A 10862-nucleotide genomic window follows, 5' to 3' on the forward strand; every position below is an offset into this window, starting at 1 on the left:
TTTAGTTCTTTGTTCTCGAACCAAGGTAAATGCTTATTACGTCTACTTTAATACTGAATACCGCTGACTAAAGGATTGTGGAAAAAAATCCCTCTAAATGTTTTTTTTTTGTTACATGCATCTTTCTAATCTTATAGAATACGTGTAATATTTGAGATGTAGGGTGAACTCTATGCTAAATTTTTTAAATCCTTGGCTAATTCAAACCAATTTCAAATTTGAGATTTCACCGCAACTGTAATGACTGAAGTTATATGAGATGAAGAAGGAAGTCTGTTTTTTTTATTGCTATAATATGCTGTTTGTCTTTTTTCAAAGTCACTTACGAATTTTTTTCAGCTATCCCCTTCATTATCGGCAGTAAGGGTACCAAAACATTTTCAAATTGATCAACTTTTTTCTCTGCTTTTGTTGATGTATGATTTGAAAAATTATAATAAAAAAAAAACTTCTGGGTGGCGAGTACGCCGCACTGATGAGTGCTCTCTCTGTATATGCCTGTATATTCATATCTGCCTTCTGTCCTTAAAGCACTGACCAGCTTACTCACTGACAGTCCGGGTCACTTGACTTTCTGACTAACTGGCCGGTAAGCCGTCAAATTGAATTGACTATCTGAGCTATGACTACTGGCTGACTGACAGATGGGCTGATTATCTGCCTGACTGTTTTCCGGACTCTCCACCTGGCCAGTAGGCATGGTTAGTACTAACTGGATTATATTATGGCTGCAATACACTTCAATGTTGACATGTAAACATTCAATGCTTGACTGACTGATTGTCGGGTCAGTAGATCAAACAAACAACTAATCGATAATTAACTTTTGCATTCATTGATTAGCATGCTTTTTTCTTTTGCGCCTGACAGTCTACAAGAGCCAAAAACATTGCCATTAGTATGGAGACTGCGAGTGCTGGAGAAAAACTGGAAAAAGTTCAAAGAAAAGAAAAAAAATAATTCTAGTAAACAATACGTATGGTCGTATGGTAACATCTTAGTAGAAAAATCTGGTTTTTGATCTCTTTTTTTTAGATTTAATGTTAACAATAATTAGTAACCTAGTTGTCTGAACTAATCATTGTATGGTAATTTAGTATAGTTGGAGTGGAACATATTGTGCTATATCTGAGTAGGCGTGTGGTGGTAGTTCATTTTTCTTTTGTTTTTTTTTCCCGCTTTTGGTTTGTTTCTTTGTTTCTTTGTTTTTGTAACATGTACATCTACCTGACACTGAGTCTGTTAGTTTTAGCGTATTTCTAAAGACCATGATTGCTACGCCGTAGTTCAGTCGGATGGCTCAAGACGGAACACAACAATACCAGGGGTGTAGCCAGCCTAGAGTCCTGTACCATCAAATTTTATCATATCACTCTTGCAAATTTTGAAACAAAAATTGAACTTTCTCAGGGTATAAGCCCACGACAAGTCGAAAACCTGGCTATGGTCCTGATGTGATAAGGTATTCTATTCTGCATGCTGATCTTTCCATCATTAAATAAAATATAGCTGAGTAACTGTTTTGATTAGGAATGCCTCACTGGTTTTAAAAGTAATGTTTAAGCTCATTTCCATGGAAAATGTTAAGTTTAATCGGAGTTTACTCATAGTTTAGAGGGAATTTGATGTCCCAGAAGAACTTTCTTTTAGAGTTCCTAATATAGAAAAGAGCATAGAAGGTTAATAATGTGATAATAATAGAACACTAACGAGCTTTAATAAGAATTATCAGAGATTAATATGTACAACAACTATTTAGATAATTCATTTCTAGGTTTTGTTTAAACACGAAAAATCATCTAAAATCTGACAAGAAAAACTTAGACAAATGCACGGGTCTAGGATGTCCACTTACTAGATATTTGATGGTACCATGGTAATCTAAATAGTTCATTTCTTAACATTTTAGAACTCATCCGCGAGCATTAAAGTCATAAGGAGTTAAAGTGACGTTAATTTTGGGTTGTATATTAAATTAAAGAACTTAGACTTGCGGTTAAGATTTCCGACATAGACATTAGATGGTACAGCAGCAATCTGAATAGTTCGAACATTACTACAACTCGTCCAGGTATTACTCAGTGTACGTGTCGAGTTGTTTAATTTCGTTACTATCTCTAGTTGAAAAAAAAGAAGTAAAAATGCAACACAAAAAAAGAGAAACAATAATTGGATAAGACGTCATGCATTAGATATTTCACAATATATTGAATGATCTAAGTAGCCCATTTCTAGAATTTTTATAACTCGTATGAGAGCATATTGATAGCTAAAAGGTAGAGTGACGTCTATTTTCGCTACGTTACTACATTCTTCATAAACGAAAATTCCTTAAAAAAGAAATTAGAAAGATATTGTGGTAACGAGTAACAAGTCAGATATAGGATATTAATTGGTACAACAACAATTTGAATAGTTCACTTTCACAGCAAGCTTGTGAGTGCTTTGCATGCCAACTGAGTTTAGAATTGTTAGAGGAAAATAAACAAGGTCAGAATTCGTTTGTTAGAGGTTTTTATAGAATGAAATGATTTAAATAGGTCATGTCTTAGAGTTTTTATAACTCGTTTGCGAGCATTAGTGACCTCTGTCATGGCTGAAGCCTGCTTCTTTACAGAATTCGTCATTATTATTAACATTAACCTGAAAATCAAAAAAAGGAAAAAAGAAAAAAGGTCTTAGAATACCACTAACTTAGATATTTAGTAGTGTTTATGAATCTAATTTTGTAGCCCATCTCTAGATTTTTTAACTCACAACGAGAATTCTAGTTTATTTTAGTATGTGGTATTCTTTTATATCTTTGTTAAAACGGGATCATCAACATGGCATCTACAGTAAGAAAAACTTGAATGTGTAAGTGGCTTTTTGAGGGAAGTCACACAGAGTTACGAACAGGGGTTCAAGATCTACTTTAAAACGTTAACGAAGACTTCAATAAAACATCTTTAAGACCTTACACATGAGTCCGTTCTCAGTTTACCCTATAAAGATTTCTAAGTCACTTTTCAGGTTCATCCACAGAGTGGATTATATGCCTCAATGACCTGTGACAAGTAAACTGATACAAAATTGCTTCCTGTATCTCTCATAATGTTGAACTTTTTGTTTTTTAATGAATTATTCAGTTCTAGTTTTTCCCAAAAACTGAGCTGTTTTCTTTTGACACCATAATGTATCTCCTTGACTCGACTCTCTTGAGGGTTTTTGGTTACCCCCCCCCCCTCCCCCATGTAAAATAAGGCGTAACAAATATATATTTCCGGGAGGTTAGGAAACATTTTTAAGCTTTTCATTTTCTATCCAAAGACTTCCAGCAAGGGTGGGTGGGAGTGACGGTAAGCATTTAAAAAACCCTCAGATATGAAATCTTTACTGCACTGTGATTGGTTTAGAAATCTCGCACCACCCTTTGTTCTGCCTTTTAGGGTGCTGACTTTTCATGAATTTTTGTCCTCAGTGACTGCTTGCGATATTTCCTTCTTGTCAACCGCTGAGATAACTTAAGAAACTCAATAATTTGCCATTTTCTAGGGGAATAGAATTTACACTCCAAATTTACATTTCCAGTGAAGGACTCGAAGGTGTAACATGTAGAGCTACACAGCTATAATGACCAAACTTGAAAGAGACCTTCAGCTAAACCTGAGTAAATCGAGCCAAAAACCTGAGTAAAACTAACTTAACTTAACTAAGTTAACGTCTGTACAACTCACTAGAAGAAAACCGGAATATCTTCCCTTCCATTCTACACTCTTCCTCATGCTACACCGCTAACCTTGCCTCTGGAAGCCTGACACAGTGAGGACGGGCATAGACGTGGGGTAAGTGAGAGAAAAATCTAATTAGAATGAAGGAAGGTGACATGCCTTCCCAGAACCTCGCCGATTTTTGCTCGCTCTCTTTTACTCTTCTCTCCTCTTACCGCGAGCCTATCACCAGCTATGCCTTTAACGACAAAAAAAACAAACAAACAAAAAAAGTTTTCTCACAAATTCAATTCACTCAGAACACATCTACATGAACTGATCATTTTATAAAATGAAACATGGAGAAAAGGTAAATCAATAGAAGGCGTTCATGCATATTAGCTTGTTAATGAATACTTCTGCAGTTAAACCACTTTTTACATATAATTACAAATACAACATTCTTTTGTAATATACTCGAACTTATATTATCTTCAAATTCACCGGTGTCTTCTGTAAAAACTCCATTGACGGGACAAGCTAAGCTTTCAACTCCACCTCGAGACAGAGATTTCAACATTTTAGTTCGCACCTTTGATATACGATTGTGGAACACCACGGTACGCGTATCGTCGACTCTCAAGCGTTTTCATTCCTATCTGAAATTGCGTTAGTTAATCGTATTCTTCTCACTTTTTTCTTAAGCATGAAATCTTTAATAAACTGTGATTCGTCTAGAAATCTCGCGCCACCCTTTTTTTCCTACATACGACTATGGAATACCAGGTTACGAGTTTGGTTCGTTAGCGCGTAGCGTCTACTACAACGCCTTTGCGCATTTACGGGCGGAACGGGGAAAGACAGAATGTGGCCGAGACTAGTTCAGAATCATTATATACCACTTCGATAAACAAATCACGGCCGGTGTTAGAAATTGACTCCAATAGCACGAATGGTAATGTACACTGAAGAGGTTCGAATGGTGAGGAATGAGCCGCTCTCCTTGTTTCAGCCTATATGACGAGCACGTGATGTTCGTGTGATTTCTCAACCAGCATGCATTTCGTGCTGGTAGAGTTTCACAATTGGTTCAATTTAACGCACTATAACGATGGAATTTTAGTCTGCACTGTTTACAATACAGCGTATACCCAAAGCGATACAAATGACAGTAATTTCCTTTACAATTTCGAATTACATTTTCTCGGCTAAAGCAATACTTAACTAGATGAAACTTTACAAGATTACCAAATTAAATTAAGTATAAATCAGAGCTGGAAAAAACATCCAGTATGGTTTCTAATTAAGCTGCCATAAGCCCGGGGTAAGTGTTTAATCGTCATAAAAAATGGTTCTTGTTGCGCTGGGGCTTTCAGGAGGGCGAGACGAACTTGTGGGTCTTCTTTTGTTTTTTACTTTAACCTTCTTCGATAGCATCAGCGCCTAAAGAAAAAAATAAGTGAACTTACGATGAAATTTCGAGAAGTGTTCGATGGCCGTTTGGGTTCTAGCAATACTTTCTTCATTCTTCAAAGAATTCAGAACCAAAGTCGTCCAGTTATAAACGTTCTATTGAATTCTTGGATGTCAATGTTGACAAAAACAAAAAAAAAACGTTTCTCTGGTTAAAAGATAAAACGAAATTGATTTTTCGGGATGTTCTAGGAGCATTTTTAACACTGAGATATGAAAGTCCAATCACAAGCCTTTCATTTTCCCCAAACAGTAATCTTTTACCGCGTCGGTACACAGTTTTCTATAAATACCTGTGTTAGTATGGGCCGTACAATCACATTACCAGGAGGCCGCATCCAAGGTTCGCCATCTATTTGTACGGGCATCTCTGATTTTAATTTGATGTTGATCTGAACGAAGTAATAATAATTGTCATCAATTAAAAAAAAAAAGCATTGAAGCGGATGAAAGAGGAGGGTAAATTTCTAAAGAAACGGTGGTTCTGCGTCGGTGTTGGGGGAGGGGGGGGGAGAAGGGAAGGGGTGGTATTACATGATAGTTTTTTTTTATCAACTGTTTTATAAAGAAAATAAGCCATTATCAAGAGTTCATTAAGCCGATATTTCGAGCGTTTTACCCTTCGTCAGAGCGAATAAAGGTATTGTGGGTTGTGTGTGCTCTATATGCATAAAAAAATGACGCTAGGCCATTGGCGGGAAGATAGTAACGTGAAAAACATAAATTACATGAGAATAGTACGAGGATAATCAACTTATGGCTTCATTATGTTATTTACTGGAATACAACCAGACATACATACCTGGGCTCCCTGTGCTAGCCGAATACCAGTCCTGATTCCACTTTGAATTTGACCCTATTGATAAAGAATTCAATTCTCAATTAAGAACTAAGGCACCATTTTCATCGCTAAATAAAAACGTTTCCTATGCAAATACTTAAGAACAAAGGAAAAGGCAGGATACAAAAATTGTGGCAGTTAGTAGAAAAAAATACGCGGAACAGATTGGAGAGAACAGTATGGTGCATATGCCTGCTGATGTTAGGGTGTGAAGGGTAAAGATGGTGGTGATTCTGACTCACTAGGTGCATTACTCCCTGAAGTCCAACCGCCTCGACAAGACCGTCACAGTGACAAGCTGGGGAATGAATTTAACTTCGCTTTGCGATTGGTCCAGATAATTCAAGCCACTCTCTGAACCAATCACGGGCAAAACTAAAACCAACGGTGGTTTGGTCATTTGCTACTTCCCGCGCTATTGGCGGTTTGGACAATTCTACTCTTTGCACTTATTGGCTTCTTTATAGCTAATGCGCTGAATCTTAGAGTCTTTTCCAGACCTCATCTTCTAGGGACAACATGTCATGGTTATTCTATCAGTTGTTTGGTGCTAAGAATATAAGTAGATATCTCCACTAAATTCATGAAGTACTACATACATCTTCTTTGTCTGGTCCCCATGCATCTGTGCCTGCTCCCCAACTGGCCGGAAAACAAATTAAAAAAAAAAGTTAAAGCGCAAAATTTATACAAAAGAATAAAAGACTTTACAAGTAGTGAATTGATAATCGCAGGTCAGCTGCTATCAAAGTAATCTCAGAAAAGAAGCCTTAAAAATTCAGACTTTGACTAGAATCGAACCCGGGCCTCCCACATAATAGTTGGGGACTGCTGCGAAGCCGCGTGATGTGAGTAAGACAAATATTAAAAGGTTGTTCGTTCCCGTAAAGGAATCAGATCATAATTACATAAAACAAATAATGTTGACCTACACCGGGCATAAAAACTGTGCAGCTTAAATTACTTGTTGAAGCCGATGTGCAGCGATTTCCTTGCAATTAAATTGAATCGAATTAATTTGATTGACCTCAATTTCAAGCTTTTACTTACCTGCCTATGTTCAGAATTACAATTCCTTCTAGTGTTGGTAAGTCAAGTTTTTTGCCATCAATCTGCAGCGAAAAGGAAGTAAATAAGATACTGGTCCCTAGAAAGTTAAAGAGGACGAAAGGTAATCAAGCACCGCAAAACGCCAAAACAAAACGCTCAGGTGTGATTGGAGCATGAAATAAAAAATTGTGCAACTGATACGCATGCAATCATTAAGAGTTGAATACAACTGACAGACGATGATGATTTGGACCAACACTCGATGCTAAGAAAGTTAATTCTGATACAGGGGTTTCAATAACCTTTTTCCATAAGCAGCTGTCGATGGTAAAATAGGCGGCTGTGGCCGAAAAGGGGCAGTATGGTGAAACCCAAACATGAGCCCGCTTGCAGGGTAAACAAAAGGCAATAACAGGGCTTATAGTCAGCGGTACACCCCTTTTATTGTGATCAGCCATTCAATACCATCGTTCTACATATTAAATCACCTCTATTTCGACCTCTTGAGTAAATGTCCGCGAGTAGCCTTTGACCATTTTCTTTATACCTGCTCTAAAGTAAACTCCTTTATTATAAAGCCTGAAACAAAAAGAAACCCCAAAAAAAGGGGGAATTAGAGATTCAACAGAGTCGCACAAACAATAAATTGCAAAACACAAAGTCGGGGTTTTCTCAACCTATTCCTTTTCAAAAGAGCTTTCAACGGAGGTTAAAATTTATCCGGAGTTTGAGTACATTAATCGCAGTAAAGATGAAACAACAGTACATCTCAGAAGACTATGGAACCTTTGTTACCATCCAATGGCTTTCGCAATCAACACTCTTTTTCTTCAATCGAAGGCACTACGACTAATTTTGTAACCTGTAAATTGAATCCTTTGTATCCTCACCTGCTATGGAATTTATCTGGTTCTTCCCCCCTCTGAAGATGAAAATCTAAACAAAGCTCAGCTCCAATTCCGATGCCAAAGTAATTATTCATGGTAAAAATACTAGGATCGTCTTCTCTTGCTCCTATCGAGCTAAGCGCACTGTCGTTAGTGTCCGCTGAATCAAACGTGACACACCATCTATCAAGAAACACTTCGTGTGCCTGATCAACGGCCATGAGAAGCGATACAGGACTCTCGCCACCAGAGTAACCACCTCTCCAATGGAGAACACAAGAGAGATCATTACCTGTAAGTTGAGAATCTCGTTCATCTCCCACTCATTTTCTAGCTACTATGGAAATCACGAGAGAGATGAATACATAATAAGCTGGGAATCTCATTCAATTTCCCACTAACTCTCTTGTTACTATAGAAATCACGAGAGAGATTCATTCATACGAGAGTCTCGTTCAATTTCCCACCCGTTCTCTTTTCACTTTGCTACAACACCCGAATGGCAGCTTTTCAAAATACGCTATAACGGTATTTCTACTAATTTAAACCTCTGCTATTAATCGTAACTTGAAAATGCATATCATTACCGTATAGAGTTCTAGACTTTCAGTAATCAATACTACTTGATTTATTTTCAAATACTACGAACTTTTCAGGCCTAAAAAGGGAAAATCTGCATGACTTTCCAGGGTCTCTATCGCTTAGAAAACACGAATGACTAAGTCATGATTAGTTTCAGATTTCCATCTCATTGACCAAGTTTGTCGAACGAGTCTTGAAATCTATGACATATCGCAGAAAAACAAAACGTACAAAGGTACTTTTGACTCTGGAAATAAATTTTCTTTAAATCGTGGGGAACACGAATACTTTGGAAAAAATCCACTTACCAATGCCAAGAGGAAGAACTGCTGATGCAGGTAACTTACACTTTATCTCTTAAATAACATCATCCAAACATGCCAGCACCCAGCCAACTGTGCCATCACCACCACAGATCAAGACACGAAAATCAGAAATAGATCTGAAAGCATAAACTCTGAAACAAAGATAAAAATCGATTCATATTTTAGATATTCAGAGATTTAAAGACGATAGGACAAAGCTGACAGAAGAAGACAAGGCTTATAGTTTTGAGTATAGAATAGCTGTAAATGATTAATTTGGGAAGCAACCTATACAACAAAATAGAAATCGCTCTTCTGCAGGACGACGTCATATAAGGAAAACTAACCCCCATGCCTTTTTTGGACTAAAAATTTTACATCAATCTTTACCACTTCCTTGCTTTTTCCATCTTGAAAGCGAGGCTTGGGGGGAGACATTGTGTTATCTTATGTAAATATGGGTATCGCCCTTTAAAGGGTGCAATCTGCACTGGAAAGATTCTGCACCCACCCATATCTGCACTATGGCTTGATTAGCTCGGCCTCGGTCAATTCTCGTGGACACAAGAGTCTAAGGAGATAGTTCTTACTAAGTAAACAACTTCCGTGTAACCTCAACAAATTCGGGTGGGAATTCATCTCGATATGGAGGGGGAGCGAGTTTAAAATACCCTGATAATGGGCCTCCCTCTAAGAGGCTGTACACTTGATTAGGGTTGAGCAGTCTCTGGAAAGCTGTGAACATGTCTGCCCCCTGACCGCCACCACTTTTGGAGTTTACCAGTACTAAAAGGGGTTGGCTTCCAGGGGGGAACAGTTCAGGCTATAGGGAATAACAAAAAAAATCAAAATAGGCATAACTCCTTAACTGTAGGAAGCGAATACCGATATGCAAGAAACAGAAATCTTGATTCCAGTCAGTCTTTTTCAGTTCATCTGTTTTTTAAAGTACTTCTAGGAAATGCTCTACAGAAAGAACACAGAATTCACTTTATACTTCCCATGGGCACTGCCAGTGATATAATAATGTGTCTTAATTATTAGATACATGAACTGAGCTCTAGGATTACTAGTAAATCACCACAACTTGAAAACACACTTTTCACCTCTCAAAATTCCATGGCTACAAAACAATTACAAGAAAAAAGCAGAGAACAACCAAAAGCCTCCCTTTGAGTATTTTATTGCGTAAAATATTAGGTCGCCAAGGTGTCGTCAATCTTGTTACCAGGGTCACTGTCACTCTTAAATAGCTGAATGGACATGGCAGATGGTCAGGGGAACAAGGACTCAGGAAACGTACATTAGCCCCTCGTAAAACAAAGATACTTGTTTAGAAGCATCTAAAAAACAAACAAAACAGAACTTACTTTCTCCTAGAATGTTGCCAATCAAAATTTTGTATTTGCTTGTGTCAAGGCCAACTGGGAGACTACCAATGCATATGCATAAACTACCCAAGGGTTCTATGTTTTGCCTCAGGTAGAATCTTGTGAGTTTCATTTTCCTTACAGACTTCTGCAAAGAAAAGAACTACATTAACTTTTATGAGGAGTCTAACACCTTCAGATGAATACAAGATCTATTATTTATTGTGACGAACGTTCAGCAAGCGAACTGAACTGAAATGAACTGAACTGTTTTGTTTTGTGTGATTATTTACTATCGTTTAAATTCTATTATCGTTTCATTGTTCATTCTTTTAATCATTTATCAGAGCGTATTTGACCTGTTATTAGCCGCCTATCACGTTTAAAGCCTGTTGCTTACATAATCCCGGTAGTATCACATATCGGAGTGTCGGAGTAAGTTGTCGGAGTATATCCATCTAGAGTTTTCTATCGGAGCTATTGGAGTTTTCGGAGTAACTGGAGTCACTTTCCCACGGAGTTTCTTTTACCCTTTTTACGCAGGATCAAACGTGAGTTTCTTTTGTACATTCAATCGCCTCGTTTATCGTTACATTCATTTGTAATTTCCATAGAATCATTTCTGATTACGCAATCATAAATTTCCTTTTAGTTTTCACCGCATT

The 10862-nt window shown here is 37.5% G+C and overlaps 3 protein-coding genes across 3 annotated transcripts in view; all 3 read right to left on the bottom strand.

Moving 5' to 3' along the window:
• Window positions 1–3983: 3983 nt before the first annotated feature.
• On the bottom strand, window positions 3984–6254 carry LOC149053556 (diacylglycerol kinase theta-like). The gene is made up of 4 exons (XM_089183304.1): window positions 6246–6254; window positions 5965–6018; window positions 5456–5554; window positions 3984–5132 (listed from the first exon to the last, which is right to left on the bottom strand). Exons 1-4 carry the CDS (start codon window positions 6252–6254, stop codon window positions 5022–5024), a joined length of 273 nt encoding a protein of 90 aa, XP_089039430.1. The 3' UTR covers window positions 3984–5021.
• A 330-nt stretch (window positions 6255–6584) lies between these two features.
• Window positions 6585–10862, bottom strand: part of LOC149053557 (diacylglycerol kinase theta-like) — a 91593-nt gene continuing 87315 nt past the window's right edge. Inside the window, exons 6-9 of the mRNA XM_089202986.1 lie at window positions 7944–8232; window positions 7542–7632; window positions 7054–7115; window positions 6585–6645 (exon numbers count right to left, since the gene is read on the bottom strand). Coding sequence (XP_089059112.1) covers window positions 6585–6645; window positions 7054–7115; window positions 7542–7632; window positions 7944–8232 — 503 coding nt within the window. The remainder of the gene's footprint in view (window positions 6646–7053; window positions 7116–7541; window positions 7633–7943; window positions 8233–10862) is intronic.
• On the bottom strand, window positions 8243–10204 carry LOC149053558 (diacylglycerol kinase beta-like). The gene is made up of 3 exons (XM_089203191.1): window positions 9909–10204; window positions 9499–9650; window positions 8243–8979 (listed from the first exon to the last, which is right to left on the bottom strand). Exons 2-3 carry the CDS (start codon window positions 9570–9572, stop codon window positions 8880–8882), a joined length of 174 nt encoding a protein of 57 aa, XP_089059317.1. The 5' UTR covers window positions 9573–9650; window positions 9909–10204; the 3' UTR covers window positions 8243–8879.

Source organism: Pocillopora damicornis, chromosome 1, assembly GCF_964200805.1.
Source record: "Pocillopora damicornis chromosome 1, jaPocDami1.2, whole genome shotgun sequence".
Classification (NCBI taxonomy): domain Eukaryota; kingdom Metazoa; phylum Cnidaria; class Anthozoa; order Scleractinia; family Pocilloporidae; genus Pocillopora; species Pocillopora damicornis.